The sequence below is a fragment of the Amphiura filiformis genome, chromosome 16 (assembly GCF_039555335.1).
Source record: "Amphiura filiformis chromosome 16, Afil_fr2py, whole genome shotgun sequence".
In the NCBI taxonomy this organism is placed as follows: Eukaryota; Metazoa; Echinodermata; class Ophiuroidea; order Amphilepidida; family Amphiuridae; genus Amphiura; species Amphiura filiformis.
Window position 1 is genome coordinate 57899608 of NC_092643.1, and position 21796 is coordinate 57921403.

Here is a 21796-nt window from a genome sequence, read left to right on the forward strand (position 1 = left end):
TATGAGCTCAACAGGGTCAGAAAAAGTACCATCAATGCAAACTCTGTTGGTTCTCTCAGACAGGTAGGATCTGAACCATTGTAAAGCTTTACCTTGTATTCCAATTTCACTCTGTAATCTGTTTATCAGCATGTTGTGATTTACAGTATCGAAAGCACTGCTCAAATCGAGGAGTACTAGATAAACACCTTTGTGGTTGAAAATACTAGTACACTTCATGATATCATTCTTAACTCTTAATGCTGTTTCTGTGCTGTGTGTAAGCAGATTGTAATTTTTCACACAGGTTGTTTCTTTCCATTATGATCATTCAGCCTGTTTCTCAATATCTCATTAACCAATGATCGTACAGATATGCGACCGCTGACTTTTGACATATGTGACGTGTCATGTCAAAAGGAGACACTTCTGGGCAGGTTATCAATTTTCAGGTTTTTACATATCTTAAATATAGAGATATTTTGCTCCACAACGCCGTTTCCCCCAATGAAATCGGACATTCCTAAGCGAAGATATTGAGTTCGTAAGTTATGGTATTATAAAATTGGAAATTGAGATATCGGCCTTTAAAAATATTATTGACAATGTTGAGAGTAGGAATTACCTTGAAAAATGTCTCAAAAAATACAAGATGCCAGATATATTCCGGTCTGAAACTATCAGACAATATTTTTAACATAATTAACATCACAAATTCGCAACAAACCCAAATTGTGAAAAAAATCACCCGGGCAGATTTTTGGCTATTTCTCCGTTTACGATCCTGCCCAAAAGTGTCTCCTTTTGACATGACACGTCACATATAACACGACTCTCTAGGATATTTGGTTAAAAAGATAGAGGGTTAAGTGCACAAAATATAAAAGTCACTGTATCTCATTAACCAATTATCCTACAGATATACGACCACTGACTTTTTTGTTCCTTATGACCAGAGGAAAAGTTCGACATATCGCACGAATCTTTAGGATTAAAAAGATAGAGGGTTAAGTGCACAAAGTAGAAAAAAAGTGACTATACCAATGATCCTACAGATATGCGACCGCTGACTGTTTTTGTTCCTTATGGCCAGAGAAAAAGTTTGACATATCGCACGACTCTCTAGGTTATTTAATTAAAAAGATAGATGGCTAAATGCACAAAGCACAAAAAAGTAATTATATCTCATTAACCAATGATCCTACAGATATGCGACCGCTGCATTTTTTTGTTCCTTAAGACCAGCGGAAAAGTTTGACATATCGCACGTCGTAGGAAAGAGGGTAAGTACAAAAAGTGTCTATATCTCTTTAACTAATGTTATTAAACCTTGATCACCAACGTCAAAAAGAACTATAGATTGACCCAGTATAACACCCCTAATCAACCATGAAACCCTTCACCCACAATGACACCCACTTACCGTCACCTTCTGAGCCCCTTATCATGGCACTTTAGGACCAGAGATTCAAAATAAAAAATGACAGACACGGCCCTTTATAAAGGAATTTGATCAATAACTGATATTTTCAAATTGACGTATAACATGTATAAGTAACGTATATTTATTGCTAAGCTTTCCCTCCGAAATTTTATAAATGAAAGAATTTTTGTCATTTTATCACCACGCATGTTCAATACAATTAGTAAAAAAACAGTCTCAGTCCTAGTTGAATTGTGCTCCGTCGTCAAAACAAACCATTTTACCGACGGAGCGACACACACCGGCTGGGACCGAGATAAATCAACCTCTATCCAGAAAAGAAACTATCAATTTTGTCTAAAAACACCAGTGACATTTTATATTTTTTTATATTACACACTATCATCGCTTGAATATTTGTTTTGATGAAAGTATCATAAAGATTTAAATGAAGGTAAATATTTTACTATGTTCAGCCTTTTCTCCATGTTCCCATGTTCGATTCAGAAGTAAACACTAATGCACAGATTTCCGTTTTTAGAATGTCGAGAGTCGAACGAACCATGAACTTTGCTGAAATAAATATCAACCTGATCGGAACCACCGTCTTGTACTGAGGTATTTTCGTCTCAGGTCTTGTAGTCAGATCTATTAATTATTTTGCAAAATAATTTAGCACTGTCGGTCACCAACTTACCAATTATAATCAACATCAAAGGATTTCCTATTGTACTTTGTGGTACTACACCCCTTGATAAATGTGTGACTATTTTTGCATTTTTCTCACACTAATAAAGCTTAATAACACACTGGTAACAAAAGTTATGTATATTAATTATTATAGGGGCAAGGAATTCAGTTACTACACTGGAACTGAGTAATGCCAGCAAATAAACTGTGTTTGTTCAAGTCTATGGTTTGCGTTTGTTCATGGTCTGTGGTTTGTTTGACTACAGTAAATCGTGTCAAGTCAGGCAATAAAAAAAAACCTTTAAAAGGGTTAAGCAGCGTCAAGGGATTAAAAAGGTTATACCCGAGAATTTGACTTCAATTGCGACATTGAATGCTAATTGCAACTAAGGATTAGCATGTACATTATTTGTTGACAGTGCATGGTGTGTTTGAACACAGCAGCAGTAAACTTCAAAAACATTACAAATTCGACTTGTGAATTGTGAAGTTTGAATTCAACAAAAGTTGCTCTGGGTAACTTTGTCATTCATAGATGTGCTAACATAGCCTGCTAGTGGTACGGCCGAAAGCCGTGTATTTATGACAGCGTTTAGACGAGAGAAAAGCCCGGCGAAAAGACAACATAAGGCATGATACATTCATGTAATTTATACATGTACTGACAGTATATAAATTAGCTACATGTATTTAACTTCGTCAATACTGCTGGTTTGTTTGTTGTTTTTGTTTGTTACCTTATTTTGTTTTGTTTTGTTTAATTGTTGTTTTTGTTGTTGGGTGTTTTTTTTTTGGTTTTTTTTCGTTTTTTTTTTTTTTGCCAAATTTTTCATTTCAAAAGTACCAAAAAAAAATGACAATTTGAATGACTTGTACTTCACTTTTAAGCAATTTATAAACATTTTTTTACACTTTCACAGGGATCACTGAATGGGACTTAAAGGAGTATCCTAGCATCCTCTTTTTATGACATTTTTCAGTAGATATCCACGAGAAAAGCTTATTCCCAAAATTTCAGTTGATTCCGATTTTGCGTTTCCGAGTGTTACACTGCTCCATAGACCAAAAATTGACGATATTTTTGCTAAACGAATTAATCTGCAAGAAATTTTTGGTACATAAACATTATGTAGCCAGAGGTTTCCAGTGGTATAAAAATCTCAACTTTTTTTAAAAAAGTGGGGGAGGGTGAGGCTGTGGATCACGAAATGCCCTTTTAAATAAAAGTCGAGTTAATGAACCCTGCTTAAATGTTCGAGTTTCATGATCTATTTTCATACGCAGTCTTTATCATACTTGCCAGGATTATACTTGACATGGCAACAAGAGGTTGTTCTGATTAATTGTTCTTACATTTTTGAGTAAGTTGTAATAACAAGGCATTTCTTTCAATTCTGTAAACCTAGCAAACACAAAACGTTTTTACCTTAACATTTAAATGTCGGGTTTAAATGTGTAATCATAGATGGTGTAATGTAAAACGTTTTAATAATGTTCATTCGGAAAATATTTTTGAAAACTTGATGCAAAACATTCTTCAAAATGTTGACAAAAAGAGTTGACAAAAATATTTTGAAAACATTTTTGCGAAAAATTTACTGTAATAACATTTTGGCAACATGTTTAAAATGTTGTTGCAGTGTTTTTCATATGAAACGCTTTACATTTATGCTTTCATGCCCTTTATTATAACCCGATATTCAAATGTTTAAAGGGGCATTGCGTGATCCACAGCCTCATCTCCCCACTTTTCACACACTTTTTTTTATACCAATGGAAACCTCTGGCTACATGTACAAAATAAATTCTTACAGCAAAAATATCGTCAAATTTGTATTTACAGTTGAGATTGGATTAAACACTTCCTTTCTCTTGACCCAAAGGCTGACAGTAACATTTTAACTTGATTGTTGGGAGTGGCCTTCTTTTCCCTGTTCTTTGTCTTCAAATCTGTTTCTCACTTCTCTTTCCATACATGGCAGCATGCTTAGGCTTTTTAGCCTGGCTTTGAGCATTTGTTTGAGCCTGGTCCCATCAGGACCCAAGCGTGTATCCACACGGAGCGACCGTTTAAACAAACAAACAAACAATACAGTGGCCTATGTGTAATGTGTAACATAATCATGTACAACTCGCAAACGCAAAATCGGAAGCTTTTTCTTGGATATCTACTGTAAAATGTCATAAAATGAGATTACTAGGATCACGTAATACCACCTTTAAAACGTTTTGACCAACACCAAACAGGTTTATAACAAGTTTATAACGTTTTAAAAACATTTGTGTGTTTGCTGGGTATGTCTTTCGATGTTACAAGACAAATAATCAACAAAACTTACGTTAGTTGTTCCATTATTCATGGGGGCATTAATCTGCATATCGGCAACACAATGCTGATATGTTCCCAGAGACGTGCACTCATGAAAGTTGCCCAGCCAGTAGAAGCTTTCACCAAGAATACCAGACCGAGGTTTACCAAACGCATCCAGGGCTGCAATAAACAAACAAAGAAATAATAAACAAATATAAATTATATATATCAACATTTAAAAAAATTAATGTTAAATATGCATTTAAATTTAGCATATAGGCCTATTCATTCATCATGAAATATATCATTAAAATTAATCTGTACATTTTTAGAAAATAACCGAATCCAAAATATTCTTACATGTACATCATTTTTTTTTAAATTTTTGACCAAATATTTCAGTTTTTAAGTTACTCACCCGGTTACTCACACGGTTAACCTTTTCAAATCGTAAAACACTCACTTGCCCGGAGGGGGTTCTTCCAGGTTGAAGGTATACGAGGACGTGCCACGGTTTTGGGGTACCTTTTCAGCGATGATGGGTGGGTTTTCAGTGGAGACCAATGCGCCCATTTTGGCAAAAATGCCCTTAAAGCGCCCAATTATGGCAAATTCGGGTGCTTTTTCTTGAAAATTGGTATACTGATGGGATGCAAAAACAGCAAAAAGTAGGTATAGAGAAAGTCAGCATCCGAAAGTCTGCGTGGCACACCCCGTACAAATTTTTTCTAAGAACCCCCCCGGGCTTAAGTGCTTCCTTGTTTATTTGTTTCACAGTTCACTCACTCCTATCATTCCCACTACTGTCAAAAATTGACATCATAGGCACTTTTCTTTGGTACGCCCAATTTCCTTTTTAAAGGAATTTTTATTCAAGCTTGATAATGATTTCATATATCATTACTGTCTGTCTTGAATTTTTAAGATATTTGAAAAAATAAAAAATTGTGGTCAAAGTCATCAAAGAAAAGTGTTAGCACAGCCTTTAGACCTAACATGATTTATACTTTTCACATTCTAAAGTTCAATTTAAGGCCCCATTTCTTTTCAATTTTGGTCTTTTCCGCGATATTTTTTATAAAAAGCCGTAGAACGTCGGGTACCATAAACTTTTTTGAATCAATCCATTTCGAGCAATGGGGACGAATGTCACAATGCGCAGTGATAGTATTTATTTATTTATTTATTTATTTATTTATTTATTTATTTATTTATTTATTTATTTATTTATTTATTTATTTATTTATTTATTTATTTATTTATTTATTTATTTATTTATTTATTTATTTATTTATTTATTTATTTTGCGTATGGGTCTGAGAATGGGTCTGAGAAGGTGTAGGCCTATAGGCTTATTATAAAACTACACATTTATTTTCAATTTGTTATTTCGTTTTGTTTGTTGAATACAAACTGAAAAAACTGTGAAACAAAAGGACTTTTGTACAAGAAAATATTATTTAAAACAATCAGGTTACAGAAAACAATTCTTGTAAAGTCACTGTATCTGAAAATGTCAAGCGAAGGAATGGTGGTATTAAACAAAACTCAATTTACATTGTAAACCAGTTGAAGAACGAAATCCATAATTTTAATGTCATTGTTTAGGGAAAAAATAATGCTCAGAATAATGTTATGCATAAAACGTAATTGCGCCATATCCAATAACCGGAACGGTATAACAATTGAAATGGCAGGACAGATTGGTGGACAGATTGTTTTGCTAAATTGGATAGGGTCTATGCCCTAAGTTGAGAATGGACCGTCCCACTCTATTTGTAAAAAGGTCGCGAACCCTTTCGGTGGACCCAATTAACTGCCTAAAATGAGGCAAAATTGAAAAGAAATGGGGTTTTAAATTGAACTTTGGAATTTGAAAAGTATAAATCACGTTAGATCTAAGGCTGTGCTAACACTTTTCTTTGATGACTTTGGCCACAAGTTTTATTTTTTCAAATATCTTAAAAATTCAAGAATCTAAGCTAATTGAACAGACAGTAGTAGACTATTCGTATGTAGAATTTCAGATCCAAAGTTTTAGGATATAGGAATAAAGTAGAATATTACTTATATATATCACCAACTTACATTTCAATTGTAAAATCCAACTCTAAGGATCCAACAAATTTTGGGAGGAATTTCGTGTGCATGTGAAAAATATGTGGGTAGTACTAGAAAACCTTAAAAGGTGATTTTATTATTTTTTTAAAGAATGCAAGAAATGGTGCCTCTGGTCCTGGCTACAAAACACCCCTTGAAGAAATTCTTTGTCAAAAGGGGTTGGATAGCAACGTTTGCATAGTATTTTTTGTGGGACATGGGTGCACATCAGACATATCTAATTGAATTCTGAATACGAGGAATGTCCTTCTGATATCAAGTAATTTTGAAATTGGTGATATAAAATACATTTTATGGCAAATTATTATAAATTATTTTTATTTTTATTTTTCATATATGCAGTCCTCGAAGCAAAATTTATAAATCTACTGATATGTACTTGAAGTGAGTTTAGCTGGAAGGAAAAGCCGACGATCATTTGAAAATTTTGACCTATCGTATTAAAAGATACACCCAAAAAAAACCCAAAAAATGTTTAGGTCTTTCGGGGAAAATGTATATCTAGACTTTAATACGAAAAGTCAAAGTCATAGTCTATGCTTTATGTAAATGTCATTAGATTCATAAATTTATGTTCGAGGCCTGTTAAATAAGACATGGTTCAAGAACTCGCCCCGATTTTACCGACACAAGTGTGAACAAAATATTTAAGGGATAAAATAACAATAAAACATGGGGTAAAATTGTTAGTAGTTTTTTGTTTCTTGTTTTATCACTTAAAATCTGGTATCTGCATAGCTTTTGAGAAAAAAAATACGATTTTGTGTGACAAAATTTCTGTGGCTTCATTTAGAATTACTGATTATACCTATTTAACCTTGATGACCCATTTATCACTTTTATTCATTAATTTGGAATGTTATCATTCACTCAAAACCATTATTTTCCATATTTATCATTTATTTTTCTTGTAATGGTCACTGTAACTTGACGTCTGCTGTGACAAAAGAGTTGCGAAAAAATCTAAATTTCCGTACGACAAATGGCTTCTAACATTCATAAAATTTGATCAGAAGGTACTACAAAGAAGATTTACCCCTCATTTTATTAAGTATTTAAATGCTGATAGGCCTAATATTTTTTATTTATTCTTTATAAACTTTTCTTAATAATCGACCTATGGATTTAAAATCCAAACTTGATGTGCACAAGATACTTGGCTATATAACACGTTTTGAGTTCACGGGTCAGGTGTATAGTACATGTATTTTGAGCTACTTTGGTCTAACATTTAATATTCATATCTAACCTACTCTGCACTTATTCGACATTAAATACGTGATATGAGGCTTAATAATGATACCTGCGTCTTGACTCTGGAAAACAATATTTTTTTTAAACCTCATTTTGCATTCAGTTTTTTAAGCCACCTCGGGAGTCACCTACAGGATCTCATTTTGCATTTAGGTTTTTATTGCGTTGCAAAGTATCAAAACTTTCTTTATATGGCCCAATTCGTGCCTGGAAAAGGCTATCCCCTCTTACAACCTATTGACAGGTCTGATTTCTATAATGAGGTGTCACCGGGTTTGCAAGAGATAATAATACCATATATCTAAACACCATAAAATTCACCACATCACGACCAAGCTCACATTGGGCGCCCAATTCCTTTTCAAAGGACTTTTTATTTTAAAGCCACCTACAGGAATCAAATTTGGCTATAATTATAAATAACGAAGAAAATTGTATGCAAGATGCCTGATGCCTTATCACTAAAGTAAACAAATTACACAGCCATTTGCTCTTGCTAGCTTTTGTCAGGGTCAGGAATATTTGTCACATAGTCTTGCCTTTATGAACACCAATATTATACAGGTTTCTGAAGTAAATCGCCCTGCTGCATAGTTTTCTATACAGCTGATATGTTTACTTTGTGATTAGGCCTGATCATGACCTGCTAGTTTTGATTAACCAATCAGTTATGTGTATTGTCAGCATGTGATGGCTATAAGCCAATTGCAAACATGTTTATAAAAAAGGCTAAAAAATTCCTACACTGAACAGACTCTTTGCCGGGTTTAAGGGCTAAATAGTAGGCCCTAAGTTGTCATGTGGGGCAAGATTACATTTAGTAGATAAAGGCATTACAAACTAGGGTATGAGATATTAGGAATTATTTCCTATCCTCTTAACCACAGGGTTGGTGGGCTATATAGCTATTCAAGACACAGGATATGTAAGGGATAAAAGGGATATTGTCACTACGGAAAACCGTCGACTTCCCATTTCTATTCAATGCAGAGTATTCAATGAGTCAATGTTTGTTGAATGACCATGCAAAATTAGATCATTCATGGAATTATCATGTTCAAACAGCGTATTACTATTAAGAGGCTTTAGAATTGAGTTGAGACTGCTTAAACGCAATAACTGTCCGTTATATATTAAGTTACAAGCACTTTTTTTCAATTTTCGATAGACTGCGTTCTGGCTGAAAATTGTTTTGTAAAACCAGGGATGTGAGAGTAGCTGGTAAGGATTAGGCCTAAAAAATTGTTTGATTGGCGTAACATGAAAAAAAAATTAGGTTAGGTCGGTCGGCAATTTTTTTAAAAATTTTTTTACACATAGGCCTACATTGTATATTAAGCTGAAAATCGCGGATTTTTCTTCTTTTTTAAATTTTAATCTTTTTTTCTAGGGTCGGGCTTATTTTTAGGGTCGGTCGGGTTACGCCAATCAAACAATTTTTTTAGGCCTTATTTCAGACATGCAGTTTAGAACTAGGCTATGTATATAAAATAACATTTGGGTCGCTTATATTAGGCCTATACTAAATTTTACTGAGGCATGAGAAAAAAAACTTATAAGACTAATGAATTTTTTAATGCTTATTAACAAGTTGAGTCAACATGAATTACTTTTTTTTTTGGTATGTGTGTCAAGCATGTTTACGACCGGTAGGCCTACCGGTTATTAAACCATGTTTATAACTGTTTATTTAGGCCTACAAGCTGACATGTTACAGTGCAGTAGCGGCCCCGACAAAAAATGAAAGATAAAAGTGCCCCTCTGACCAAAGGGCAAAGGAAAAGAAAAAGCACGATGAGCCCCTTTTCCATCAAAATTCACCCCGATCATGGGCCAAAATAGTGTAAAATACAAAATTTTTCTCTGAAAACGGCCCTCTGGCGGCGCCACGGAGGCATGAGGGGAAAAGGTCCCATCAGCAAGAACTCACCCCCCTTGCTCCCCAGCAAAAACACACGAAAATGTCCAGTTTTTGCTGCAATTTTGCGCAAAATGTGTTGATTTTCTTCATGAAATTCACCCCCCCAAAAAAAAAAAAAAAATATATATATATATATATGGGGGAATTTTGGAGGGCAAGGGAAAAGAGAAAGGAAAGCAGCCCTCCCCCCGCCATAAAAAAAAAAAAAATCCTGGTGCCGCCACTGACGTACCTTGTATAGGAAAGGTGACTGTATCTTTAATACAGCCGGGAGAGATAGTGGATACAGTTCCTGTTTCAGGAAATGACATTAACTCCGACATCAAATCATCCTTAGCATTTCGAATACCAGTCTCTAGTCTGTTCAGCTCGTCTATATTCATCATACTGAATTTGTTGTACCACGAGAAAACACCTGCAGTAGGCCTATGTCCACTAGTACCATTCACACCATCCACATGAAACCCGAAGCAAAAGCAAAATAGTAGAAGTACAGACAAGACTACAGCCATGTTGCATAACTAAGCTGCATTAATTCCTGAAGTGAACAAAGATTATAAAAATGATGATAATACGGGTAATAAGCTTACACCACACACGTATTTCCGCTCGATATCACGATTATAGCGGTAGGCCTATACAATGTTATGTTTGTAGCCTTGCTAATTTACGCACTGACGAATGTTGAAGTTTTCAGAGGAACCCCTGGGCGGAAGCAGTACACGAACTGCATGTGATTTCAGCATATTTAGTCAGCCCGAAATCAAACATAGCTAAACCATAAACTGTACCAAGTCAACCAACAAGTTCTATTCAACAACCAGTATGCATGGTATCAGTGTGTCGCTATATAAACTTGGTAAATCGATTCATTTATGAATGAATGAATGTGCCGATTGCCCGATTGTCCTTGACCCCAAGGATTCGCCGCACTGCACTTTCACTAGTTTTGGACGTGAGGGGGCGTATTCATGAGCTTTTTCCTGATCCCTCCTGATACAAATTTTATAATAGTTATGGCAAAATGAGGCTAAAATGGATGATTTTGACATTAGTTAACACTGAGTCCTTGTCAGCCTGGTCCTCGAAGTAAAATAAATCTAATGGTATTTACTAGATTCAGTAGATATCCACGCGAAAAAGCTTATTCCCAAAATTTCAGTTGATTCCGATTTTGTGTTTGTGAGTTATGATTACCGGTATGTGCATTATGTTTGTTTGTTTGTTACAATCGCAAATTTCCAATTTGCGAGTGTTCTGTTTTTGGTCAGTTCTTCTTTCTTTCTTTCTTCTGTCAAACTTTTAACGAGCCATCGTAGCCATATGCTTTAATTTGTTGTTGTTTTTTGTGACAAAAGGACAAGTTTCCCATGTTATTTTCATTAGGTGAAGAATGAGAAAAAAATAGTTTAAAAAGAGGAATACAAATAAAAACTGTTTGGGAGGCGAATCAACTTCAATCCTCATTAAAGTCAAACGTAAATTTCTTGAAATGTTTGCTCAATTTACCTTTAGGGACCGTTCACAAACACTTGTTAGGGGGCCTGATGGAAAAAAAAATATTGCGAACATTTTTCGGGTCCCCCTTTTCAGGTCTCAAAAATTTACGGCCCCTCCTTTTTGACATGAAAATTATGGGTCAACCCCAAAGAAAAGCATATAATCTCAATTTTCCAGGGAAAATTTGTGGTCAATTTTTTCTGCCCCCCCCCCCCTTAGGAGGGTCAAAACTTTTAAGGGCCCCCATTTTGCATCATTTTGGCGTGGATTGGGGGATGGGGCCGGGGATGGGGTTGGAAAAATTCTTGAAGTAGCCAATCCAGCACCATTTGACGACCCAAACTAAAATTATGAAATATGGTGCAAAAGTGGAATATACGTGTAGGGGGACACGTGTCCCCCCCCCGTCGATTGCAAAATTTCCATAGGAAAATTGCCAACAAAATGACTCGGTGCCCCCCTCCCCATCAGACCCGTTCCCTCCCCCCAATCGGATGACCCACGCTACGTCACTCTAGGACTGTTTATAATTATATGAAAAATAAAGAAATTAAATTTTTAATAATTTGTCATACAATGTATTATTATATCGCCAAGAAGTCAAATTATTTGATATCAGAAGGACATTCCTCGTATGCCCCTTTTAAGGCTACGCTTAGGGACCGTTCAATAATTATGAGGGGGGGGGGCAGTTTGAGATAATGTAAAAAAATATGGCCACGTCCAGAAAAATGACGAGTTGAGCTACTTTTAAAATTTTTGCGCATGATATCAAGCTTGTATCCCGGTGGGTTCAGTCTTCACTGACAATGTGTACGCATGATGGTTCCAATTAGGGGTACTTTTCAAGAAATGTCCGCGGAATTTTCGAGGACAAAATTGTTTGCGATTGTCCAAATAAGGGGTGTTTTGGAGCAAAATTGTCCTTGAAATGAAAAATAGGGTGTATTTCTAGGACTTTCGTCCGCGTTTTACTGCTACAGTTTCCGTTATTGTCCTCATTTCCCCGTGAAATAGGGGGAAAACTCAAAAGCGTCCTTGAAATGGTAAAAATAGGGGTATTTATTTCGGAAAAATGTCCTTGATTCCTCGTGATAAGGGGGTGAAATGAAAATTCGTCCTCAAAATGATAAAAATAGGGGAGGTTTTTGGGGGCAAATTTTCCTTGATTTCACGCAAAATAGGGGGTAAAATTGCTGCAAATGTCCTCGATTCCCCGTGAAATAGGGGTCATTTTCAAATCCTGGAACGGTCATACGTCCTACCTTTAAATACAAACTGAACCCACCGGGGCTTGTATCGCTTAAAATTGACTTTCATGATTAGCAATGGCATTTTGGCTTTCCAGAAAAAAATAAAAGGATCAAGCGTAATGTGCTGTGCAATAGAATCAGCCGGAGAATCAGTAATATCTTGGCCAAAAGAAAAACTTTACTTGGTTTTATTACCAGTTCAGGTTCAAACCCTATGCCCGATTTTACTTAATCGTCGGCGAGTTGGGCCACGTTTTGCTATGTTCGCACATCAAATTTGTACCGCGTAAAATGAACTTTCGTGCTTATCGTCAAAGATTTCAGAATATGAGGAAAAGTTTTTCACGTTTTTCTTTCACTTACTTGATGTTATTAAATAATAATATGATATTCATTTTAAATTTATAAATGAAAATACCACTTCAAATTCCCCATTGTTTTAAATTACCCACAGGGTTGTTGATTTTTTTTTTTTAAATCAGATTTTTAAAAATTTAAATCGATTTCTTTTTATTTATTTTTATTCCAAGAACTGCTATACCCCATGATAAAGTCAAAAGAGTACCAGTGGAATGCTAGTCATATGCATAATCCTACCAGGTATTTACAAAAATCAAAACATGTTTTTACATGTGAAAATTCCAACAACAAAAAATTGGTAAAATCATGGGGAACAAACCTGTTGAATTCTGCACCTTGAAGATGAATTTTTAGCAATAGATAAAGTGACATCATAGATGTATTTTAATTGTATCCAAGAGTTGTAGAAGCATTAAGAATGAAGTAAAACAGTCAATTCAAGCAAGAAATTAACTTACATTTATCAAAAATGGTAAAAAAATGGAAAAAGTTGATTTAAATCAGTGATTTAAAAATACTCACGTGATTTAAATCGCGATTTAAATCAGTGGTTTAAATCGGCGTGATTTAAATCAAACAACCCTGATTACCCATCTTAATAGTACCGACCAGATGGTTCAATTCAACTCAAGATTTCAAATGGAGTCACACTTTCGGGTAGCCCTATCACCTATGAAATTCACTTTTGCTACACAACGACACGAAAGAGGCCCTTGCTATTTTAGGACTACTTTACACAATTTGCCATATCTTTACTTGTAGATTTATTTTATTGAAACAAAGCTTATGCATTAGATGTTGTTTATATTCACAACAAACATTTCCCCAGTTATTTTTAGTGTTAAAATTATACCTTCTTTTGCAAGTATAAAGGCGTATCAAATTGTGCAAAATATTGGATGTTTATATTCACAACAAACATTATCCCATTTATTGTTTAGTGTTAAAATTGTAGCTTCTATTAAGATATGTTCGGTCGATTCAAATGCCTGTAACTTTGCTTGTGTTACGAGTCGTACTTGACTCAAGGCCAAAATCACCTTTTACCCAAATTCACACGAATGCACAACACAAATACACTGTTTGATTAAGCTATTAAAATCTAAGTCTATAAAATTGAAAGCCAGTTATGATTGGTACAATATATGACAACAAATGCACATACATAATAATCAAATATAATCACTCTTTATCTATTTAGTACTTAGCCAGCATTCTTCTTCTTGGTGATCATAAAGTTCTTGCAATGTTCTGGACGACTGCTGTAATATATCCTTATTCATTTGTCCTGCGAAAATCAGCTAAGTCCTTTGTACACTTGCATTGATAAATCCTTGCGTATAAAATCCTTATACGAAAATGGTGTTCTCCAAACACGTTTATAACTCCTTGCGCAGTTCTCCTATACTAAACTCCTTGCGCCGTTCTCCTATGCTAAACTCCTTGCGCAGTTCTCCAAATTTAACTCCTTGCGCTGCTTTCTCCAAACTTGGTGCTATTTCCACCTTTCTCACAATATCTTCAGGAAGCAGGACTGCGATGCACTTGTCCCCACTTATTTTGACAGTTGCGTTGAATCAAAACACCAGACTTCAGCAAGTCGACAGAAGAATATATATTCCTTTCTTGGAAGAATAACGTTCTTTGACGTATTCTAGATCTTCTCCGACAACACTGGTAAATAGTAGTACTTTGACTACATAAAATATTTCTGGTTTGTTTGCAATTTCCTTTCTTTGAAGGAATTGGACTTTAAGCATATTAGCTAGCTAGCCCAGATCAACACTATCAACTGTGACAATAATTGTGTACATTTTCTTATATATCAAGCCTGCGAAAACCCCCATTCTATTATGGACCATTTACTACCTTCACATTTTGTTCAATCTGGGGAATTCCAAAGTCTTAATTATAACATTAACCTTTCTCATTACATCACTTCCTTAGGGGAATTCCATTACATCACTTTCCCTTTACAACCTCAGGGGGTTTTCAAATATTCCAAATTAGATATGATTCAACTTGTTTTGCTCAATTTGAGAGGGAATTCCCCAAAATGTCATCACTCATGTAACTTTGTAAACAAAGATAAATCATCAAATTAAATTACTGAGGGCACATCACACCCTCCCCCTTAAAAGAAGAAAGTTTGAATGTAATGAAAACTTTCTTAATTGTTTTCTTCTTTTACATCAACTTCAACATAATATTAACTTTGAGTGCTTACCTCAACATACACAGTGACTACTTGTCACACAAGTTCCTTTTTAAAGTAATTTTTGTTTGTCAGTATTTATGCAATTCTGGACAAGGCATCAGCCATTACATTGTCTTTTCCCTTAATATGTTTGATGTCCAGATTGTACTCTTGCAAGGTCAAACTCCACCTCACCAGTCTTTGGTTTTTGTTCTTCATCCTGTTGATGAAGGTGAGGGGATTGTGATCTGTGAAAACAAGCACAGGGTATACTGTGGTACCCAAATACACATCAAAATGTAGCAGTGCTAATAGCAATGCTAGACACTCTTTCTCAATTGTGGAGTAATTTCTCTGGTGCTTGTTGAATTTCCTTGAAAAGTAACATACAGGGTGGTCAATTTGATCTTCACCCTCTTGCATCACAACACCTCCACAGCCTATGTCACTGGCATCAACAGTCAACTTGAACTGCTTCTGAAAATGGGTGCAGTAAGTACTGGTGAACTCATGAGTATAGATTTGACTTTGTGAAAAGCATTTTCACACTGTTCTGACCAAATGAATTTTGCATCTTTCTTCAACAAATCAGTCAATCTCTGAAAAGTTTGGACAGAACTTTCTATAATAGCCAACCATTCCTAGAAATCTCATGAGTGCCTTCTTGTTTACAGGTGTGGGGTATTGCTCAATTGCTTCAACTTTGGCTTTGATAGGTTTCACCTGACCTTGACCTACAACATACCCCAAGTATGTGACTGTGGCATGGCAAAACTCACTTTTTACCAGATTGACTGTCAACTGTACTTCAGACAGCTTCTTAAACAATTGATGGAGTTGTTCCATGTGTTGTTCCCAAGTTTGACTGTAAACAATCAAGTCATCTACATACGCTTCACATCCCTCTATGTCTGCCACAATTTGATTCACCATTCTCTGAAATGTTGCGGGTGCGTTTTTCAACCCAAATGGCATAACTTTGTATTGGTAAAGACCAAATGGTGTACAAAAAGCAGAAATCTCTTTGGCACGGTCTGTGAGTGGAACCTGCCAGTACCCTTTCAAAAGATCAAATTTGCTAACAAATTTTGCATTCCCAATTTTGTCTATGCAATCATCAATTCTTGGAATTGGGTACGAGTCTGTCTTTGAATGAACATTTGCAGCTCTCATGTCTGCGACCAATCGGTATGAACCATCAGGCTTGGGAACAAGTATACACGGTGAACTCCATTCACTACTACTTGGTTCTATGATATCATTGTCTAGCATGTAATTGATCTCATTTTTGAGATGTTCCATTTTCAATGGATTGACTCTGTAAGGATGCTGCTTGATTGGTTTTGTATCACCAACATCTACATCATGAAATGCAGCATTTGTTCTACTTGCCGTATCAGGAAATATATTGTCAAATTTGTGAATCAAATTTGCAATTTGACTTTGTTGATCTTGAGAAAAATGACCTAACTTTGAGTCCAAATTAGTGAGCACATCAGAATTGTTCAATTTTACATTATACTCTTTGTGCTCCAGCTCTTTATCCTGGTCAAATGTGACATCAGAATTGTCATCTTTACTCTCGTCTACATTGGCGATTTTGTCTACATCGGCATGTTTGTCTACATTATCAGCATGTTTTACTGTACACACAGGTTTTAGAATGCCACTGTACCTCTTTCTTTGGCGATATCAGTTGCTCTGTTAAGCCTATGCTTAAAATTGGAGACATAATCCAATAAATTGATATCTGATTTCTCATTGAGCCACTTTTCTTTCAACAACTTTAAGGGCCCGCGCACTGTGTGTCCAAACACTAACTCAAAAGGACTAAATCCTGAACAGCTTCCCTAGCAGCAAACAATAACAAGTGTACTCCCTCATCCCAGTCCCTCTGAAATTCCAAACAGTATGTCCTGAACATGTTTTTCAAAGTTTGGTGGAACCTTTCTAGTGCACCTTGTGATTCTGGATGGTAAGCACTTGTGGTATACTGTTCTATACCTAATTGATACATGACCTGTTGAAATACTCCAGAAGTAAAGTTTGATCCTTGATCAGACTGTATGGACTTGGGGAGCCCCACAAATGTGAAGAACTTAGTTAAAGCTTTCACTATAGTCACTGGTTTAATATTTCTCAAGGGTATGGCTTCAGGAAAGCGTGTTGACGCGCACATAATTGTCAGAAGGTATTGATTACCTGACTTAGTCTTTGGTAGGGGGCCTACACAATCAATAATAACCCTACTAAATGGCTCATCAAAGGCTGGAATTGGCTTTAATGGAGCAGGAGGTATTTTCTGATTTGGCTTCCCTACTACTTGGCATATGTGATATGTCTTGCAATATTCAGAAACATCTTTTCTGAGAGTGGGCCACCAGAAATGTCTCAGAATTCTTTCATGAGTTTTCTTAACACCCAAATGCCCTGCCATGGGACTATCATGTGCTATGTTAATAACTTCAGTGTGGTATACTTTTGGTACCACAATTTGATGCACTACCTTCCACTCTTCATCGGCAGGTGGGCGCCATTTTCTCATTAGCACATCATCTTGTTTGTAAAAACAGACAGAATTTTGTTCTGCTTCTTCTAGGGTCATTGCCCTTTGATTGATCTCTTTGAGTTCTGGGTCATTTTGTTGCTCCAGAATTAGGTTGTCATGACTTAATGGGTCTCTCAATGTTTCCCCGATTTGTTCATGCTCAGAGGCTGTGTCATTTTGAGGGGTATTTTTATCCCCTGGAGAAGGAAGTTTATCTTCTTTCTCATTCAACTTTGACACAAATGTGTCTTCCAAATTGTAGCCTAAGTCATCAATTTGGTTGTCCTCAATTGTTTCTAATGAGGCCTTCTTACTCATTGCCCGTGTCACTGCACATGCAGGAAATATCTCCTTTTCCTCACTATTGTCATCCTGTAAACAGGGCTTATCTGTAACTATTGGGTCAGGAAAAACCTTCCCCCCTGCCAAGTCATTTCCTAGCAACATGGACACTCCTTTGACTGGCAATTCATGTCTAACTCCTATGGTTACAGGACCAGAAACTAAGTCAGATGTCAAGTTAACTTTATGGAGAGGTACATTAAGTATTTCCATCCCAATACCCTGGATCAAAGCATTACCAGCTGAACTATCCTCATTAAAGGGCAAAGTTCCTTCCAGAATCATAGACCGTGCACAACACGTATCTCGCACAATCTTAATGGGCTTTGGACTACCATTATCACCTAGTGATACTACTCCCTCTAACACAAATGGTTCAAATTCTTCACACACCTTGTCTGTCTCACCTCCCTTTTGTGGGAATTCTTCTTTTTTGATTTGACTGACTTGTTTCTTTGACTCAAGTGACACTGCACATCCTACAGTATTACTAACAGTTTGCCGCTGTCTTTGTGCATCTTGTTTGGCTTTTAAGGTCCGACACGTGGTCACTGTATGTCCTGGTTTCTTACAGAAATTGCAAAATAATTGGGATTTAAATTCAGTCCCACCTGTTGGTCTGGTACCTGAACTCCATGGGGTCCCTCTACCACCAGCACTATGCTGTGAATTAGACCAGGATCTGTGATTAGACTGAGATCTCCCTTCTTGTGTACCACCCTGATTTGCTCTAGGTTGGTTATGGCTGAACCTGTTTGAGTGACTTCTGTTATGACAAAATTTACTTGCATTACACAGCCGTTGACTACGGCTGTGTCTTATTTCTTACAGCATCTTCTTCTTCTTCTTCTGCCGACCTTTATATTTGCTCTAGCACTGACATGCTTACACCGATTTTGACCTAACTTGGTCACAACTATCATTGACCATGCCCCTACATGTCACATGAAACTATGTGGGGTCAAAGGTCACGTAGGGGTCATAGGGGTAAAAACGTGATTTTAACTCAAAATGCTTCTTCTCCGACAGATTACGTAGGACAGTGACGCCACTTGCACACATGCATTGTTATTAAACAGTGTCTATGGGGTCCTCACAGATTTGGGGTCAAAGGTCATTAAGGGGTCATTTCCGGTATGAAACGAAAAACCTTCAAAAATTTTTATTTGCTAAGAAAAACATGAGCCAGTAACAGTATGTTCATAAATGAATTGTGGTTATCCAATGTATATGTGGTATTTTTTAAATTGGGGTCAAAGGTCATTAAGGGGTCACTTCCGGAATAAAACGAAATACCTTTAAAATGCTTCTTCCCCCACAAATTACATAGGAGACTGATGCCACTTGCACACATGCATTGTTAATACCCAGTGTCTATGGGGTCCTCACAGATTTGGGGTCAAAGGTCATTAAGAGGTCACTTCCGGTATAAAACGAAATACCTTCAAACATTTTTATTAACCAAGAAAAACATAGCATTGTAACGGTATGTTTATACATGAATTGTTATTACCCAGTGTAAGCGTGGTAATTTTTTATTTGGGGTCAAAGGTTATTAAGGGGTCACTTCCGGTCTAAAACGAAATTCCTGCAAAATGCCTCTTCGGGCACAAATAACATATACCAGAGTGATGCCACGTGCACATATGCATTGACATTTCCCAATGTCAATGGGGTGTTCAGAGATTTTGGGGTCAAAGGTCATTAAGGGTCACACAACGGCTGTGTTCGTGGTCTTAGACCACAGTTATGTACATGTCTAGTTCAATTTGTGAGTTAAGCCATAGTCGTCCGCCATTGTCGCCGCGTCACTTAGCGTTTTAATTTTGCTAGCGCTTTCATCCAAGTGGGATTTAATGTCAGCGTGGACACATTTTTTGAACTCTTCTATAAGAGCCAATTGCTTAAGTTGGCCGAAATCATCTTTGACTTCTTTTGAACCAAGCCACCTGTGAAACATGTGTTCTTTTACTCTAACAAATTCTACATGGGTTTGATCTGCTTGCTTTCTTGAATCTCTGAACTTTTGTCTGTATGCTTCAGGCACCAGTTCATAGGCCTTAAGGACTGCTTGTTTGACTTCTTCATAATTATTACACTTCTCTATTGGTAGAGCTGAGTAAGTTTCCTGGCCTTCCCCACAAAACTACTTTGTAACAGTAGGGTCCAATGCTCTGGAGGCCATTTCAAATTTAGTAGCTACCTTTTCAAAATGTTGGAAATACTCGTCAACATCTTTCTCTTTGAATTTAGGCACAAGCTTTACATACTTTGTAACATCAAACCCTGACTTTGAGGAGAAACTTGATGAGTATTTGTCACCTAGCTTTGCCAATTTCTCTTGCTCAAACTTGTACTTTGAGGAGAAACTTGATGAGTATTTGTCACCTAGCTTTGCCAATTTCTCTTGCTCAAACTTGTACTTTTCTTCAATTTCTCTTTCTTTCAAATGTGCTTCCAAATTGAGCTTTGCTTGCCTATCCTTTTCTCCATTTCTAGTTTTGCTAATTTTTCCCTTTCTTCCATTTCACAATTTTTGTTTTTCAAGTTCCAATTTTGCTATCTTTTCCTTTTGTTCAAGCGCCATCTTTTCTTGGCGCGCGTTTTCTTCCATAGCCATTTTCTGTTTTTCATTCTCTAACTTGATCATTTCCAGTTTTTCTTTTTGGTCCATTTCTATTTTCTTTATTTCTAATTGAATTTCCAACTCTTTCAATTTAAATGCCGAATCCCCACCGATTTCAGTTTCGACCTCTTTTCTCTTGCCCAAAATGGAATCCTCAAAATACTCTTCATCAACCAAAACATCAATCAAGACATTTTTGATTGCTTGTCTTCTTGTAGTTTGCTTTACTTTCAAGTCATAATGTTTGGCAAGTGCTAATAAATCAGGCTTCTTCAACTTATCAAATTTCTCCCAATCTATAGTTTCAAGAAACTCTTCTGCTTTGAACTCTGCCATACTGTACTTTCACTTTCAAGACTCAGTAAATTAATGTCAACTTTTTTTTACAGTGTATTTCCCGGACGAGCCCCCAATTTTGTTACGAGTCGTAATTGACTCAAGGCCAAAATCACCTTTTACCCAAATTCACACGAATGCACAACACAAATACACTGTTTGATTAAGCTATTAAAATCTAAGTCTATAAAATTGAAAGCCAGTTATGATTGGTACAATATATGACAACAAATGCACATACATAATAATCAAATATAATCACTCTTTATCTATTTAGTACTTAGCCAGCATTCTTCTTCTTGGTGATCATAAAGTTCTTGCAATGTTCTGGACGACTGCTGTAATATATCCTTATTCATTTGTCCTGCGAAAATCAGCTAAGTCCTTTGTACACTTGCATTGATAAATCCTTGCGTATAAAATCCTTATACGAAAATGGTGTTCTCCAAACACGTTTATAACTCCTTGCGCAGTTCTCCTATACTAAACTCCTTGCGCCGTTCTCCTATGCTAAACTCCTTGCGCAGTTCTCCAAATTTAACTCCTTGCGCTGCTTTCTCCAAACTTGGTGCTATTTCCACCTTTCTCACAATATCTTCAGGAAGCAGGACTGCGATGCAGTTGTCCCCACTTATTTTGACAGTTGCGTTGAATCAAAACACCAGACTTCAGCAAGTCGACAGAAGAATATATATTCCTTTCTTGGAAGAATAACGTTCTTTGACGTATTCTAGATCTTCTCCGACAACACTGGTAAATAGTAGTACTTTGACTACATAAAATATTTCTGGTTTGTTTGCAATTTCCTTTCTTTGAAGGAATTGGACTGTAAGCATATTAGCTAGCTAGCCCAGATCAACACTATCAACTGTGACAATAATTGTGTACATTTTCTTATATATCAAGCCAGGGAAAAACCCCATTCTATTATGGAC

At 36.2% G+C, this 21796-nt stretch overlaps 1 protein-coding gene across 1 annotated transcript in view; it reads right to left on the reverse strand.

The window, feature by feature from the left end:
• LOC140172770 (nose resistant to fluoxetine protein 6-like) overlaps positions 1-10602 on the reverse strand; it is a 34523-nt gene extending 23921 nt beyond the window's left edge. The window contains exons 1-2 of the mRNA XM_072195899.1: positions 9932-10602; positions 4432-4583 (exon numbers count right to left, since the gene is read on the reverse strand). Coding sequence (XP_072052000.1) covers positions 4432-4583; positions 9932-10211 — 432 coding nt within the window. The 5' untranslated portion in view covers positions 10212-10602. The remainder of the gene's footprint in view (positions 1-4431; positions 4584-9931) is intronic.
• Positions 10603-21796: the final 11194 nt, after the last annotated feature.